Raw genomic sequence first — 15,893 nt, 5'->3', positions numbered from 1 at the left:
GGGGACAGCCAGATGACACAGGTGTACGTGCAGCCCACCATCTGACCCCGAGGCCTGGAAGGATTTGTGAAAACCCCGCCAGCTTTGACGTGTGCCCATCTCTTGGTGGCTGCGTCTTCCTTAATGACCTGACACATTCCGTCTGGATTTGTTTGAGCTTCTCTGAGGGCACTTAGAAGACACTTCTCTTTTTCTGTCTCATGCCAAGGTGTTTGGTGAATGGCAGTCATTTCTCGGCTACTGGTCATGACAATTAAGTACTTAAAAGTTTCATCCTCAGACGGTTCCCACAGCTTGAGAAGTCTATGGCTCTACATCATCTGACTATTTAACACCTGTCCTCTCAGCCCGGAGGTGGAAAGCTGTATAGGAAAGGTATTTTAGTTCTTCTCAAGAGAGTATACAAGTTTGGGAGCAAACAGAGAAAGAAAGCAGAGCTCTGAGACGCAAAGGAAAAGCTAACAAATTGTCTGGCATGAGCCGTTTTATCCCAGCCTACCAGGGAGCCAGTTTTGGCTTTGGGGTCCCAACTCTGCCTCTTTCCATCAGTGTGACCTGCGACTACATGTCACCCATGAGGTAGTGACACTAGTGGTTTGCACAGCGCTGAACTGTCGCGAGGCCGAGAACACACACGTCATGCCTGGCGCGTAGTAAACACCTCACAAAGAGTTGGCATGTTTAAAGATGACTATTTTTACAACCTAAAATTTGTGAAATTGAGGCACTTAGTCCTAAGTCGCAATTTTAGGTGACACCATGATTTCCGCGGGTGCCATATCAGACATATAGGACCACATATTTAGCAGGGGCTGTATGTGAGGGTGTCTGTCTCGAGCGTGAGCAGGAGAAGTAGTAAGCTGCGTGAGTGAGCCCTGCTCCCGGCTCTGTCACCACTTGTGCGCAGTCAGCTGAAACACGCCGGGTCTGCACCACGTGAGTTCCTGTCATCTTTAAGCTCAGAAATCACTCGGCACCGTCAGTGACCTCAGTGGTGGCTGCCAGGGTCATGGCCCTGGAGCTCTACAGAGATGACAGGGTCTTCTGGGCACACAGAAAGGAACGTGTCTTCTGGGCACACTGTCCCCCTGCCGCCCCAAAGAGCCAATCTTATTATATACCTGTGCATATGTGTGATGGGATGAGGGGACAGGAAAGAGAACCCCTCCTGTCCCCTGCCTTGGGCCAAGCCTGGGTTCTCACCTCATTTACTGAACAAGATTGTGAGAACTGGTGTATTGTCCCATCTTACAAACAAGGCCACTTAAAGAATGAGTTGAAATAAAACAGGATCCAATCTCTACAGCCCTTGCTCTTTGCTGTATGGGGCCTAGAGTCTCTATTAGTAAAATAAAAAGATGCAATGCACACGTGTGTTCACACCCACCCACACACTGTACAGGTGTGAGCTTGGGGTTCGATGTGGGCTACAGCTGTACTCACACCAATGACACTGGCTGACCGTCAATTGGCCTAGCCATCGTCTGCAGTCTGGGAATGTTGGCAGCTCAAACACCTTTGCATTACAGACGTGTGTGGGGAGCAATTCAATGTCTGCTCAGGATTATTAAGTGCTGGCAGTTCCCCTGTCAGGTAATAGCTTTGGAGCCATCAGGGACAGTTAAATAAGCACTCCCACTAGAATATAATTTTCCAGAGAGAAGGATTCTAAAATTCCATAATGTCTCACTCTGGGTCTGTTGTTTGAGAGGGGAAGACACTTCATAGCCGTGTGGTTTTTATAAAGGGATAACTGTCTGCTTCAAAGCTTCTGTAGGTAGAATTTTCACTGGGGCAAATTGTGGAAGCTCCACGTTTCCAGGAGGGAATGCGTCCTGGCTCAGGAGGTTGGTAACCCAAGCCCCCAGACTCCAGGACACTGCTTCCAAGTGGCTGGATTAATTTTTATCCAGCGGAAGGTGTTATTTCCAAGCCCGGATTGTGGCAGTGGTTGAGTGCCATCGCTGTCCCATCACGGGAGGACCGCGACTCTCCCATCAGCTGTCCCCTCGCTCCCTGACCCACAGCTCACCCTCTCGCTGCCTCTTTCCCCTGGGCACCAAAACATGTTAGCTTCTCTCCCGTGTTAAAAATACAACACCCAGAATGGAAGTCAAAAGCTTGCCTGCCCGCGGGGTCTCCATATCATTATCTCTCCCTTCCTTTAAAGGCAACTTGTAGTTTGCACTGTTTTAAAAACCTCTTTCCTTCCCACTCACTTTAAACACACAGCGACCAGGTTTCGGCCTCCGCTTCCCCTCTCCCTCCCTTCCACAAACAAAGTCCATGGAAAGTGCTCTTGCTGTCCTCAGATGACCTCTTAGTGGCTGTGTCCTGGGGACACTTCACTTCATGTCTGCCCTGACCTCCCTGTAGCCTCTCATGCTCCGTCCTCTTCTTCCTAGAATTCTCTAGAACTTCCTAGAATTCTCTCCCCTGGGCTTTCCTCCGACCATCTGTCAGCCTTTCTCAGGTTCCACTGAGGTCCTGAAATGTTGGGGTTTCCTGGAGTTCTCAGGCCGGAACTCTAAACACGCGCGGACGTGATCCCAGTCATTCCCAACAAGACTTCGCTTCCCCCTTCACACGAGCCCTGCTGACGCCCAGCGTCTGTCCACAGCTGTCTTCACTTGAGAGGCCTGCCCAGCGTCTCCTCTGGGCTACGTCCCGGGCACTGCCAGCTCTTTCTGCCCAGAGCGCCTGCTCCCACCTCAACCTCTTCTCCTGCAATGGTCTCCCACATTTCATCACTCCCACAGTCCGTGAGACCCAGAAACCTATGTGCCGTCGGGACAACTAAACACAGCGTAGAGGAGGGTTAGGAGAAAGAGTCCAGAGTTTCATTCTCAGCTCCCTCATCTATTAGCTGTGTCCTCATGGACGATATGTTTACCTCTCTGGGCCTCTGTCAAATTACCCTCATCTGTCAAATGAGTAATAGCAGGACCTGAAACAGAAATAGTACCTATTATCATCACGGTGTTGTTATCATGATGAAATAACTTGTGTAGAGCACCTCACTAGTGAGTGTTTACCACTTGTCCTGTTTTCATCCATGTTCCACACAGACCATAATGCCCCCTTCTGTTTAAAGGCATTTGGCTTCCCCTGTCACCCTGAGCACCCAAATTCCGCATCTGGTTGTCATCGGCCCCAGAGAAAAGGGCTTTGCACGTGCATCTTTCTGCCAGAGACGTCTTCCCCCTGCCCCAGTCCCTCTGCCTGGACATCTGCTTATGCTGCAGGTGGCGGCGTGACCGTCACCCCCTGGGCAGGCTGACTCCAGACGGGTTGAGCACTGGGCTCTGCAAGCCCGCACCACCCTGTAATTCTTTTGACAGAGCGTATATACATCATACCAGTTACTGTCGTGGATTCCGCGTCCAGCTCCCCCCTTAAACTGTGCTCTCTGTGAAGGAAAGGACTGTGTGTTACTTCTTGACCTTGCTGAATATCCTAGATGCCGAATGCACGAGTGGACAAGCACATGCACCCAGGATATTCTGGCAGGGCTCAGCCTGGGCAAAGAAATAACATAAGATATGAACCCGTGGACACCTTGGGATGCTGGGTTGGGGGGAATGTGAGGGGGGCTAAAAAGTTCACTGTCTGCTCTCACAGAAGGAAAGGAATACAGACTATTTTAAAAAACTAAGAGTAAATATTTACTATTAAATTGAATCAGTATATTCACATTTTCAACTTATTTTCAGATATTTTAAATTTTGAATTCTTGATGATGGGCTTCATTGCAGATTTAAACAGTCAGGTTTTAAAGTAGAATGAAACTCCCTAGGTCTGTGTTTCTCAACTTTGAAGGCCAACCGTCCATGCTGATAAAGCCGACCGGTGCACACCCTCACCCCCACCCCACCCATGTGACAGCTACTGTGTAGTTGTCTCATCTTCTTGTAGTCTCACCAGCCACGGCTTTATGAAGCGTCAATTCGTTGTTACAACATTGGATATGGTTTTTCCAACTCGGACATGCCAGAGTCAGATGTTTACCCACCCACCTCTCTCCAGCCCCGGAGTTCCAAACAGAGACTCACCCATCTCCTCCGCGTAGAGCATCAGCCTGATGTTGTGTTTGTCCAGGGGCTGCGTCTTACTCCCCTGCGGGTTCCCCCCCCCATTCTTCTTACCAGGTGCAGCTACATGATCGATAACGTGATTCTGCTGATGAACGGCGCGTTGCAGAAGAAGTCTGTGAAGGAAATTCTGGTGAAGTGCCACCCACTGGGCCGTTTCACGGAAATGGAAGCGGTCAACATTGCAGAGACACCTTCTGATCTCTTTAGTGCCGTCCTGGTGGAAACGCCCCTAGGTAGGACTGCATACATGATTCTAGAGCTGCCCTTGTGTGTTGCCACAGTCACTAGGAAATGTACAACCAAGTCACAGTTTTTTCCGTAAATAGGGTCATACTATACAGGCTGCTTGGAGTGGATGGGACATGCAGGAATCTTCTAGTACAGACCATTCACTCCTCAGAGCAAGACAAATGAAGTCACCTGCCAGCGTCACAGATGAGCCATCTCTAGCCAAAAACGAGCTGAGGCTCACCCCCACCCACCCACCCACCCCAAACCCTTGTACTTTGTACCAGACCACAGCAAAGAAGTGAACAAAACTTGTACTTTTTCAAAATATTAATTTTCTAGCTAGGTTTTATGTAATTAATTCCGAATCCTTTCATTTGAAACTTGTGTTTCAATAAGGCTTCGTGTAGAAAGCATTTTGTTTTAGGAAGTTTAGAAATGCCATTTTCCTGAGATGCTCAGAAATGCCCATCTGTCAAATGACCAGAAGCAATGACGAAATGAATGTTAATGTCTTTAGAATTCAGCACTGACAATAGCTGTAGCATTCAAGATGCTGATGGGACAATTTTGGAGGCATTATTGTCAGGAAATTTGGATAGCAGCAAGGTACTATTGATGATTTGTCAAAATTACTGCTGTTTAGGACAGACGTTTTAAAAAGAAAATAGAATTGTGTCACCTTCAAGTGTCCGATGCTAAGGGTGCATATCACAGAGGAAAGAGGGTGGGTCTGGAATCAGACATCTGTGAGCATGAAGCCAGGCTCTGCCTGGTCCCAACAAGGTGACTTGGGGCCATTCAGTCCCCGTTTCCTCATTTTAGAGTTTTGAAAACTAAATAAGATGCAGTTTAAGTACAACTCAAAACTTGGCACATAGTAAAGTTGCAGATGGTAAGTATTCCTATTAGATAATGGTGGGGGAGGGCTTCAAAAAGTAAGTCTGAAAGTGAGCAATTCGTAAGGACTGAGTAAGTTACAGTATGTCCCATGTTTTGGGAGGGTTCACACATGTAAGTGCTTAGTAAACCATCACTCCCATTGTCATGTCATTACTGTCAGGCTGATGGCGTCTGTGGACTCAGAGTCCACACGGTCCTAGTCGGGGGAGCACAGGTGGGTGCGTTCAGGGGACATTTTGCACCAGTTTTGATTTTAATTTATTTTGTATGATAATTTCTATTTTCCAGCTCCATTCTTTCAAGACTGCATGTCTGAAAATACTCTAGATGAACTGAATATTGAAATATTGCGCAATAAACTCTACAAGGTAACTGCTTCCCCAAATATTATGTTTTCTTTTGTTACGTAATACATCATAAGCAGAGTTCTTTACTGGACGTGACTTTGCCCCTTAGCCAGCTTCTGCAACTACGAATCCGTGCATATCTGGCCAACATGCATGCCAGCTCCCCCAGCCAGCAAGGTGGGAGAGAGGAGGCACCACACCCCATTCTCTCTGTGCCCCCAGCTCTTCGCCTGGAACATATAAGGTGTTGATTGCATGGCTGGGTAGATGAGTGGGGTGAAGTACATCAGTCCACGTGAAAGCGACCAGCATTCACAGTGACCCTCGTGTCATCTAGAGTCCTTCTCTCTTCCACACCCTGTTAGAGTCCCTGAATTGCACGGTTACCTTGTCCACATACTTTGAACCCACTGACAGTGGAGAGCACACCAACATGACCAACTGTGGACACTACATCACATGTGCCGCTTGGCAAAATCTGGCCACCTGACTGTCTGGACCATGTGGGCAGCTCTGTGGAACAGGGCTGAGCAGAGTCTCTGTTTTCACTCGTGTGGCCATAGTCCCTTTGGACCTTCTCACGGAGGCCTGAATAAATGTATACGGCCATGCCGCATGCAGCATGCTATGCTGAAACATATGGTCCTCCCAGAAGTGTGGCATTCAAGCCATTTGCCTTGTTCTCAAGAGACTTATGGGCTTAGAGGAGGCACCCCTTAGATACAGCTAACAGCAGGCACTGCTCTCAGTGCTTTGCCAGCATTCATTCACTCCATCCATTGAGCAAATGATGTGCTGTCTCTACTCCTCAGATGAGAAAACGGAGGCATGGAGATGTAAGGTTGCCTGGCAGAAGTCAGCCAGCTAGTGAGTGATAATGTGGGGACAGAGATACAGGCGGTCTGACCACAGCCCAGACGCTGCCATTCAGTGAGCCCTCTGCCCTCAGAGCCTTCCGAAAGGCGTCTGCTGGGCCCTCAGCGATGAAAAGTCAGCACAGGGCCAAATCCAGAGCGACTTGCTAAGCTCATGAGGTTCTGGCGCTCTTGTTAGAGGAGCAGGGGTGAACCATGGAACAAGCTTCTCAGTAATTATAAGGGCTGCTACGTACAACTTCGTCAGTCCACAGGCTTCTTTTTCAGGCTGTACAACACGCTTCAATGCGAAAAATTTGTTCCAAATTTATTATCAAGTATCTCCCTCTGGGAGAAGTGATTCAATTTCCATTACAGTGTTTAATAAGCCATGAAGAGCTGATTTCCAAAAGGAGAATATATTTATTTTATTGTTTTGTGCTCTTTCTTCTTTTGAAGTCTTACCTCGAGGCATTCTATAAATTCTGTAAGAATCATGGTGATGTCACAGCAGAAATTATGTGTCCCATTCTTGAGGTAAGAGTCCTTGAATGTTTTTATGCCAAATGATGTGCTTATACATGTTTCATTTATATAATCCTACTTATGGCTCTTTATCTTAGAAGCTTCTTTATATAAAATAAAATACGCAATGTGTTTTATTATATGTATATTATTTGATGTCTTCTGTTAAGAGTGGCCTTTTCCCAAGTTGTCTACATGGAAGAGTTATTTTGGAATTAGAACAGAATAATGCGTATAAAAGTTTGGGTGTGATTCATTTTGCCGCCGTATGAAGAAAGATCAGAATTAGTTAAAAGTTGAGTAAACAATGGCAATTGGTGGACTGTGGGAGCTCATATGACCCCCGAGCTTCTGCAGGCAGCCCTGGCACTCACTCCAGAGCTGACAGGAGTCTGCTCTGGTCAGAGGCTTCAGGCTGGCACGCTTAGTTAATGATGTGCCAAATGCCACCACTGGTTTCTCCCTCCCTAACCAATGTTATTACACGCTTTTGAATCCCTCTTTATCATCACAGATTTTATCTGTGCTCAGAAGCCTCTTGCTTGCAAATGTGGCTCCGCAAATGCATGGGGAATTCAGGCTGGGAGTCAGAGGGGTCTGGGGTGGGTGTCCTGGCATCATTTGCACTGTTGTCTGTGGTCTTTCTTCCTGGCTTTATAAGTGACTTGAATTTAAAAAATACATATATATTTAAATAAAGATATACAAAATAATATATATATATAATAATATATATATGATCAGAATGATATATATTATTATGTCATTCTGGTACATATTTATATATATATATATATTATTCTATGCTTGGAAAAAAAATATATATATTATTCTATGCTTGGAAAAGCCCTTGTTTTGCCCTGTGAAGCCAAGTTTTGTCCAAAGAATATCTTTAATCCTTAGAGTCTCTGTTATAATGACTTCATTGGTGGGTAGATACTTAAATAGTTCCATGACTTCTGATTTCAAGAAAAGCCTGATTAAAAACTACCCTTTAGGCAAAAGAGAGAGAGAGAGAGAGAAGAGACAGAGAGAGAGAGAATCGGAGTAACTTCATCTGTATACATGTTAACCTAACATTCTGAAACTGCAGGTGGGAAAATTAGTTCCCCTCCAAACATCGAATCGTTAAATATTTTACAGTATGGACACTGTGTTATCCCCTGTTGAAACTCTTAGAGCCAAAGCAGTCCTGGGAGTAAAAAGCTTGTCGCTGGAGACCTCCAGGAAACATGTTGTGTCCCTGTCCATGTTACACAGAACGTGAGCATTGGTAAATAAACAACATTTATTATTTTGTGGCCTACTAACGTCAGAAATGAGTTAGTCTTTCAGACATGCTGATCACAGAACATAAGCAACCTGGTGGCCCCATAAAGCTTCCTCCCCTTCTCTTCATACATCTAATTGCTAGCCACCCTCTAAGAAGCCACACTCTCTATGGCTCAAAAGTATAGTTTCTACATGGCATAATTCCTGTGGTTTAGACACGGTTCATATCTTTATTCTGACAAAAGCTGTGACATATGAGTTATGGTAAAACTTACACAGGGTATACAGTGGCACTATGGATAGCTAATGTTTATTATGTGCCAGATACTATCCTAAGTGCTTTAGTACATGAATTCACTTGGACTTCAAAGTAACACAACGAGGCAGGTAGTTTGATATGTTTTTCAGAAGGGGCCACTGAGGCACAGAGGAGGCTCGGAGCGTAGCTGATCCCACACGGTCAGAAAGTGGTAGTGTCAGGATTTGAACCCAGCAGCCTGGCTCCAGATGCTATGTTTATTCACCAGTTACATTCCGCCCACGTTGAATTCACCATTCCCAGTCCTTGTAGAAAAGTAAGTGCTAAGTGACACTGCATGTGCTATAAAAATTCAGAACTAGATAAGACTGATGCCTTTGTCATCCTTGGTGGCGTGAAAAGGACAGCAGAGTATTAAAAGGCTTGTCACTGGGCGGGTTTGACGGCACGACCGCACACACACCCAGTGTTCTCACCATCCGTTTCCTATACACTTGATGCTACAATTTTAGGTTTTCTTCCAAGCTGCTTTAAAAATAAAAATCCGTTTAACTCTCTTCATACATTTACATAGAAACACCAGTGACACATGGCATACAATTATGTTTCTAATGATCGGATCAGGAGAGATTTGCCGGCCTTATATAAATATGTCAGCTCATGTAACTGCCTCCCCTTTTATCCGTGCCACTGGAGAGCACTTCCAGTTTATAAAGTTCTCCTGTATATATATTCTCACGAAATCTTGTTGGACAGGAGACTTGAAAAGACTCACTCTAGTGGGAGAGAGCATGTACCTCGCCTGCATGCAAAAATCTGACCTAATGACAAGCCTGTAACTTCGACAGAAAAAGAAGTTGACTTATGTTCAGGGCAGGCACTGCCTTACTTCTCCTCCTCAGCCTGCAGAGGTGAGGGGACGGGGAGAGTAAGCACAGAACGTCTGTCTCAGCTCCCCGGTCAGCACAGGCTGACCAGGCCGGGCTCGACTGCAGCTCAGTCACTGTCCCCCCACCCCCGCACCTCCCCCTCCCCCCACTGCTCCCACAGGTGTGAACCTGCAAGAATGATCAGCCAGCTGATAATGATGCTGAACAGGTCCACAGTACATTGTTATCTTTTGCAACAACGACAACAAAGTTGTGGCTTCCTAATGAATGAGTGTTGTAGGGAGGAGGGAAGAAAGACAGCACATCTGACATACATGTCCCAGCAGGATGCCACCCCCTTACGTGACACAGGGCTTGAGGGAACCGAATCCTGCCCCATTCACGCTCCTCTACAAGCCGATGCTGGGTCAAACGTCTGCTATGGGATACTCAAGGGCAGTGTAGCCATCCTACAATTCAAAGTTATAGTTCTTTTCACTAAAAGAACACACACACACACACACACACACACACACACACACACGGTGTCTAGACGAGAAGAACACAGAAGGCAGATACACTGAATAAAAGGGAAATTGAAGTATAATGAGAGAAAGGAAACCATACCCAATAAGGGAGGAAACAGAAGGGCTCCTTCTGGAAAAGACTGCATATGATGGGACCCTGCTGTGCAGGTAGGATTTCCATGCGGAGCGTTAAGGAGAGGAGTACGCGTCCTGTACGCATGCATCCTGTAAGATGTGTTACCAAGGCGAGAAGTTAGGAAGCGTGCGGAGGGCTCAGGGAGCCATTGCCTCCATCAGTCTCCCCTTGGCCTGGCCTGGGAAGTCTCTCAGGGCTCTGCCCAGCTACCTGTCCCTCCCGCTGCTCCCGCTGCTCCCCCCCATGTGTGGCTCTGGCCAGTCCTTGCAGGTCTCAGCGCCACCTACCCTGCCCCGCTTCTCTCCGTAAAATCCTAACATCTTCCAACTAGGAAGCATGCGGAAAAACATCTGCCAAAATTCACTCCCGTGGTTGCTTCTCCCTCTGTGAGCTTTATTCCAGGGTTTCTGGTTGTCATGAAATCTCCCTCTTGCACTTCTTCTCTTATTCCTGCAAGATCTAAAACGACTGACAGGACTGGTTCTTTTCGGTAGCCAGAGGCAGCTGCCTTTGCTTCCAAATAAGGCCGCTCCCAGTGTCTGGCTCACTCACAATTTCCATGCGAGTCAGGGGAAGGAGCAAGGAACCAACTCTCACTGCTCTAGGAAACACCTGTTCTAACACAGAAGTTCCAGTGAAACCTGTGGCAGGTCTGGATTTGTCAGCGCCTAGTGAGCTGATCAAAAGGGTATCGTAGATACTCACCTTAGCTTCCGTGTACCTCCGAATAACCTTGGCACCCTGTCACAATGCAGATTCCGGGGCCTGGACAGTGGCCTGAGACTCTGCATTTCTAACAAACTTCCAGGTTGACGCCAAAGTTACTACTCTGTGAAACACACCCTGGGTAGGAATTTCGTGGAGAATATTGGCAAATGTTTAGCAGAATCATGGACCATTCCGTTGGCTTCAGTGAACAGTTAAGATCTGCCTGTGTGTCGGGCACTGGTTATACCAAAAGGAGCAATGAATAAGCTGGACATGATCCCACAAAAATGTTAGAAGAGGGAGAAACATCCCGGTAGATATTAAGATGATGTGGGGTGGTGCAGGGAGACTCAGGTACAGAGAGAAGCGTTTCTTGCCCAGGGCACCAGGGCCAACGCCCGTGGTAGGCAGAGGAGCCCGTGAAGGACGGGTCCACACGGGATGGTCAGAGCAGTGGGAGGCGGACCCGAAGACCAAAGGCACAGAACGAAATTTCAAGGCAGACTGAGTGGTTCGCAGGACAGGAGAGGCCTGACAGGGGCTGCTGGCTCAGGAGCCTAGAGATTCTCAGAACAGAAACGACCGGCCATGAGCGCCTGGGACCTACCTGAACGGTCACGTGGCCAAACCCCATCAGCTTAAGAAAGGAGGAAGCTGAGGGCCCGAGATGAAAGTCACTTGCCACAAGTCATGTGATGCTTAGCTACAGAGTTAGATTTATTGATATAGAACCTAGGACTTTAAGAAAGAAAACCCAAACCACGCAAGTCCAAACGAATGGGAGGTAGCACGCCACTTCATTCTGTAAGTCACCAAACTAACACCAGCAACCAGAGAGATGTATTATTAACATGTCCGACACGCTCTTTTTGTTCCAAACACCCTGCTAGGCACGGCCACCTACCTTATCTTGTTCTACCCCTGAATGGACCCCACAAGTAGGTATTAGTCCCATTTTTATGGAGGAGACATGAGTGGCCTACGTGGCAGAGACATGTGGGTAAGTAACTGCAGACGGCCTGGGAGCTAACGGTTGGTAAGGAGTCCATGGCCAATGCAGTCGCTTCAGTATAAGAAGAGACTCAGGGAACATTAACAGCACATGTCCGTGTTATAATTAGACATCGACCCGAAAGGAAAGCAAATCCCCATGAAAATGGCTTTGTCTCTATAGGGTTCTGTTTATAGCATTTAGTAGGTGGTTAGATTTCACCAATTTTTTGTCTTGCAAATTCAGTTTGAGGCCGACAGACGTGCTTTTACCATCACTCTCAACTCCTTTGGCACTGAACTGAGCAAAGGTGACCGGGAGACCCTCTACCCGACCTGTGGCAAGCTCTACCCAGAAGGGCTGCGCCTGCTGGCCCAAGCAGAAGACTTCGAACAGATGAAGATGGTGGCGGACAATTATGGAGTACGTGGCGACCCCAGCTTCCTTAAATGTCTGCATTATTCCATCACGTGCACTTTAGAAGGCACACGTCAAATCTACACGTCTCATCTGCAGCAGTTATGTTGTTTGTAAGGTGGAAAGCGGTATCTCTTGCTGTAATGTGTCTCCCAGGTTTCTAACCCAAGCGGGTTCCTGCCAAGCGAGTACTTGTTTAAGTCTCCAAGGAACGGTCATTTGAGCACTTCTTTTCAAGTGCCCAATAAAGCAAGTTCCCCAAGAGACGGTGCGCCATTCTGGAAATGTGAGCTCAGGTCAAAGTTACGTAAACTGCCTGAGCCAGCGGTCCTTTCAAGTGCCCAGTGGGTAAACAGGATGAGGTACTTGAAATACAAGGGAGAATATGGGTAAACTTGTTTGTACTAGTCTCTGCCCAGTGGCCAGGGAAGAGGACCGGGAAGGCTGCTACGTCCGTCCCAAAGCCACATCCAGCTGCTCTGGGACAGCCCAACACGCCTCTTCCCAATTCCATTCCTTCTAGCTTGCAGACAGTACCCTACAGACCCGCCGGGTAACTTTTCCCAAACTGGAGGGACACGCCGCTTACCTTTCCCTATGGATTTCTGAAGACCCCTAGGAGTGAGAAAAGTCAGTGGACAATGCATAAACCTTTGTAGCATCTCATATGTCATTGCAAGAGGCTCTGTAGCCTAATACTAAAGTTTGAGTTTCTCCCTAATTCCCATGTCTTCCACACCTGAAATTCCATGTGAGTTTTATCAGTTGTCGTCTCAAAGAACCCAGGAACCCATATTGATCAACCAGTGTACACTGGGAGAGCTGTTTCCCCCAACCCCCTTGGAGGTTTGAGTAAGCCAGTAGGCTTCAAACCCATCCACACACTCTTGTCACTCAGATTTTGAGGTATTCCTGGGGGAGGGAGGGGGGAAGACTTACTAAGAAAAATAACCTGGGCAGGTTTTTAAAAAATTGATGCACAATTTCTATATTGTTAGGACAATATCTTCATACATACAGAGGGTGCCAAAAAATGTATACACATTTTAAGAATAGAAAAACCTGTATTAATTGTAATAATATATACCGATAACAAAAGATGAATACACGTCACCTTTGACTTCTGTAATTACAAGACGTGCTCAAAGTGGTTCCAATTAGCGTCCAGACACTTCTGATTACAGCAAACTACTGCTTGAGCAACGTTGACCAAAGTGTCCACTTGTAGACATTTGTTTGGCACTCCCGGGTATTTATAAGAAACAAGAATTTGTTTAAAAATCGTCTCTTGTGTTTTTTTTTGTTTTTTTTTTAAGGTATACAAGCCTTTGTTCGAGGCTGTGGGTGACGGCAGTGAGGGAAAGTCGTTGGAGGATGTGTTTTATGAGCACGAGGTATGTTATGCATGGAAACGCTGTCAGCTTATCCAAGCTCTTTCTCCCACTCTGCATGTCAAACAGCTTCTTGTGTGGGTGTTTGTTAGACCTCTGCCTCAGAGGGCCCTGTGGCTCACCTGTGGTGTGGCCTCGTGTGGAGCTGTGCCATCCAGACACCTGTGCGCGCAGTGGTGCCCTGGGAAGAACGCAGGTCCCCACCATCATACCTTACTGTCCTCACCACACCCACCCTGTGGGGGCAGCTCATTCCTGGTCCTCCCTTCCTGGAGAAGGATTTATCTGTGGTTACAGTGTAAGTCACGGGCACCTAGGGATTATACACATGGAAATCCATCCAGAGAGTCTAGATGACACTCTGTCCCTAAAAAGGGAGGAGGGTGCTTAATTCATTTATCATCAATTCCTGAGCTGCTGAGCTGCTCAACAAAGGGGCTTTTTTCCTTTTTGTACCAGGTAAGGTCCCCCACATCTTGAGGATTTTTCTAGTGTATTCTATTCATTTCTCGAAAACCACAGGCCCTTCCATTGGAATTAACTGGAGTTAACAGAGAACTCAGAAATCGACCCAAACTATCGGGTTGGATAGGTTCCAGAAAGCAGAATGGGGAGGGGCGGGTCTTGCTGTCAGTCTTACTCAGGACATTTCCAACCACTGTCTCAGGTCTGTCACAGAAAGAAGTACAAACACGTTGAGCGGCCCCATACATGAGGACTCTTACAGTTCCACACCACTGCACTAGTGCTGCAAGGAGGCTGACGGAAGCTTCTATGGGCAGGAAAAATCAGTGTCTGCCCCTGAGAGCCGGGCCCTCACTTCCTGGCTACTGTGCTTGAGGTTTTCAGAGCTGCCTAGGGGACTCGGTATCTCTCCTTTTTTTTTTTTTTTCAAAACGGAAAACCATACAGGAATCGTTCCATTTCAGACTTTACCCTCAGTTAAAAATACTTTTTTGAAATTTTTGTTTTGTTTATCTCCCTTCTGCAGAAAAAACAAAACTAAAAAACCGCAATTAAACTGTAAGTTAGGTTGCCAGCAGAGCATCGTAGGAAAGCTCATAATACCTCTAAGTCTAAATTGCAGGGGCCTGGGGCATTGTCCTGGAGGGGAGTTAGATGGCCCAAAACCTTTTAAAAATTTTAAACACTATGGCTGAGGAAAAATACTTCCCCTAAAGGACACAAGCCCAGTAGCTAGAAGCCAAGTAAATATTACTTCAAAGACACACACACACACACACACACACACACACACACACACAAGTTCCTAAATCCCTGTGCTTGCAATACTGCTAAGATTTGGAGACTGTGTGCTGTTCTACAAAGTTACTTTTTAAACTGCTGTTTTCACCCGCATTTATCAGTATAAGCACAAGCCAACCTGTAGCTTAATATGCCTTCGTAAATGGAGGATATTCCAGGTAAGCTGATGGTCCACATTACTTTTTTTTCCCTTCTCAGGTGAAAATGAATGTGTTGGCATTCAGCAGGCAATTCCACTACGGGGTGTTTTATGCTTACACGAAGCTGAAGGAACAGGAAATGAGAAACATCGTGTGGATTGCAGAATGCATCTCACAGAGACACCGAACTAAAATCAACAGCTACATTCCAATTTTGTAACCCAGCGCGGGGCCTCGGATGCAGACAAACGTGTGAGAGGAAGTTACCAGGAAAAACAGGGAAGGGTGTTGTTGTGTTGTCTAAGTTACACGTAAGGAAGCCACACGGCACTGTCATGAATAGCAGACCCACGGGAAACACAGGAAACCAACTCTGAAACAAAGCATTCATTTGTTCCCCCCAGCAGCCTTAAATCTTTTTTCCACATTTATGTCTCACTCTTCACCGGACCTGAGATGTTCATTTTAATTAACCCCTTGGTACTTTCCCCATGCTTTCTTTGTTGTGTTAAAAATCAAACCTAATAAAGGTATTTACACTTGCTTTTCCATGTTCCTCCACAGGCACAAACCCATAGCTGTATGTAGCCCACATGGGCTGTGTGTGATGGGAAATAGTGTCTTTTTTCCAGTGCATTCTGATCTGTAGGTTCGGAAGGGCTGCACAGTTTAGTCGTTCCCCAAATGTTGCGTGTTTCCCCGAAAATAAGACCTAGCAGGACAATCAGCTCTAATGCGTCTTTTGAAACAAAAATTAACTTGTAGTAAAATAAGACCAGGTCTTATAATTAATATAATATAATTATAATATAATATAATATCGGGTCTTATATGAATTTTTGCTCCAAAAGACGCATTAGAGCTGATGGTCCAGCTGGGTCTTATTTTCGGGGAAACACAGTAAGTGGTGGTAAATTTGTTATTAAGGCCACCACATAACTTAGACATGCACAGCTTTTCTCCAAA

At 46.4% G+C, this 15,893-nt stretch overlaps 1 protein-coding gene across 1 annotated transcript in view; it reads left to right on the top strand.

Moving 5' to 3' along the window:
- ATP6V0D2 (ATPase H+ transporting V0 subunit d2) overlaps positions 1–15,471 on the top strand; it is a 33,662-nt gene extending 18,191 nt beyond the window's left edge. Inside the window, exons 3-8 of the mRNA XM_019726264.2 lie at positions 4,149–4,327; positions 5,514–5,593; positions 6,886–6,963; positions 11,960–12,136; positions 13,447–13,524; positions 14,986–15,471. Of these exons, the coding sequence (XP_019581823.1) occupies positions 4,149–4,327; positions 5,514–5,593; positions 6,886–6,963; positions 11,960–12,136; positions 13,447–13,524; positions 14,986–15,147 (754 nt within the window). The 3' untranslated portion in view covers positions 15,148–15,471. The remainder of the gene's footprint in view (positions 1–4,148; positions 4,328–5,513; positions 5,594–6,885; positions 6,964–11,959; positions 12,137–13,446; positions 13,525–14,985) is intronic.
- Positions 15,472–15,893: the final 422 nt, after the last annotated feature.

Source organism: Rhinolophus sinicus, linkage group LG14, assembly GCF_036562045.2.
Source record: "Rhinolophus sinicus isolate RSC01 linkage group LG14, ASM3656204v1, whole genome shotgun sequence".
Classification (NCBI taxonomy): Eukaryota; Metazoa; Chordata; class Mammalia; order Chiroptera; family Rhinolophidae; genus Rhinolophus; species Rhinolophus sinicus.
The sequence above is the reverse complement of the archived record's forward strand: the minus strand, read 5'-3'. Positions and strand labels throughout refer to the sequence as shown.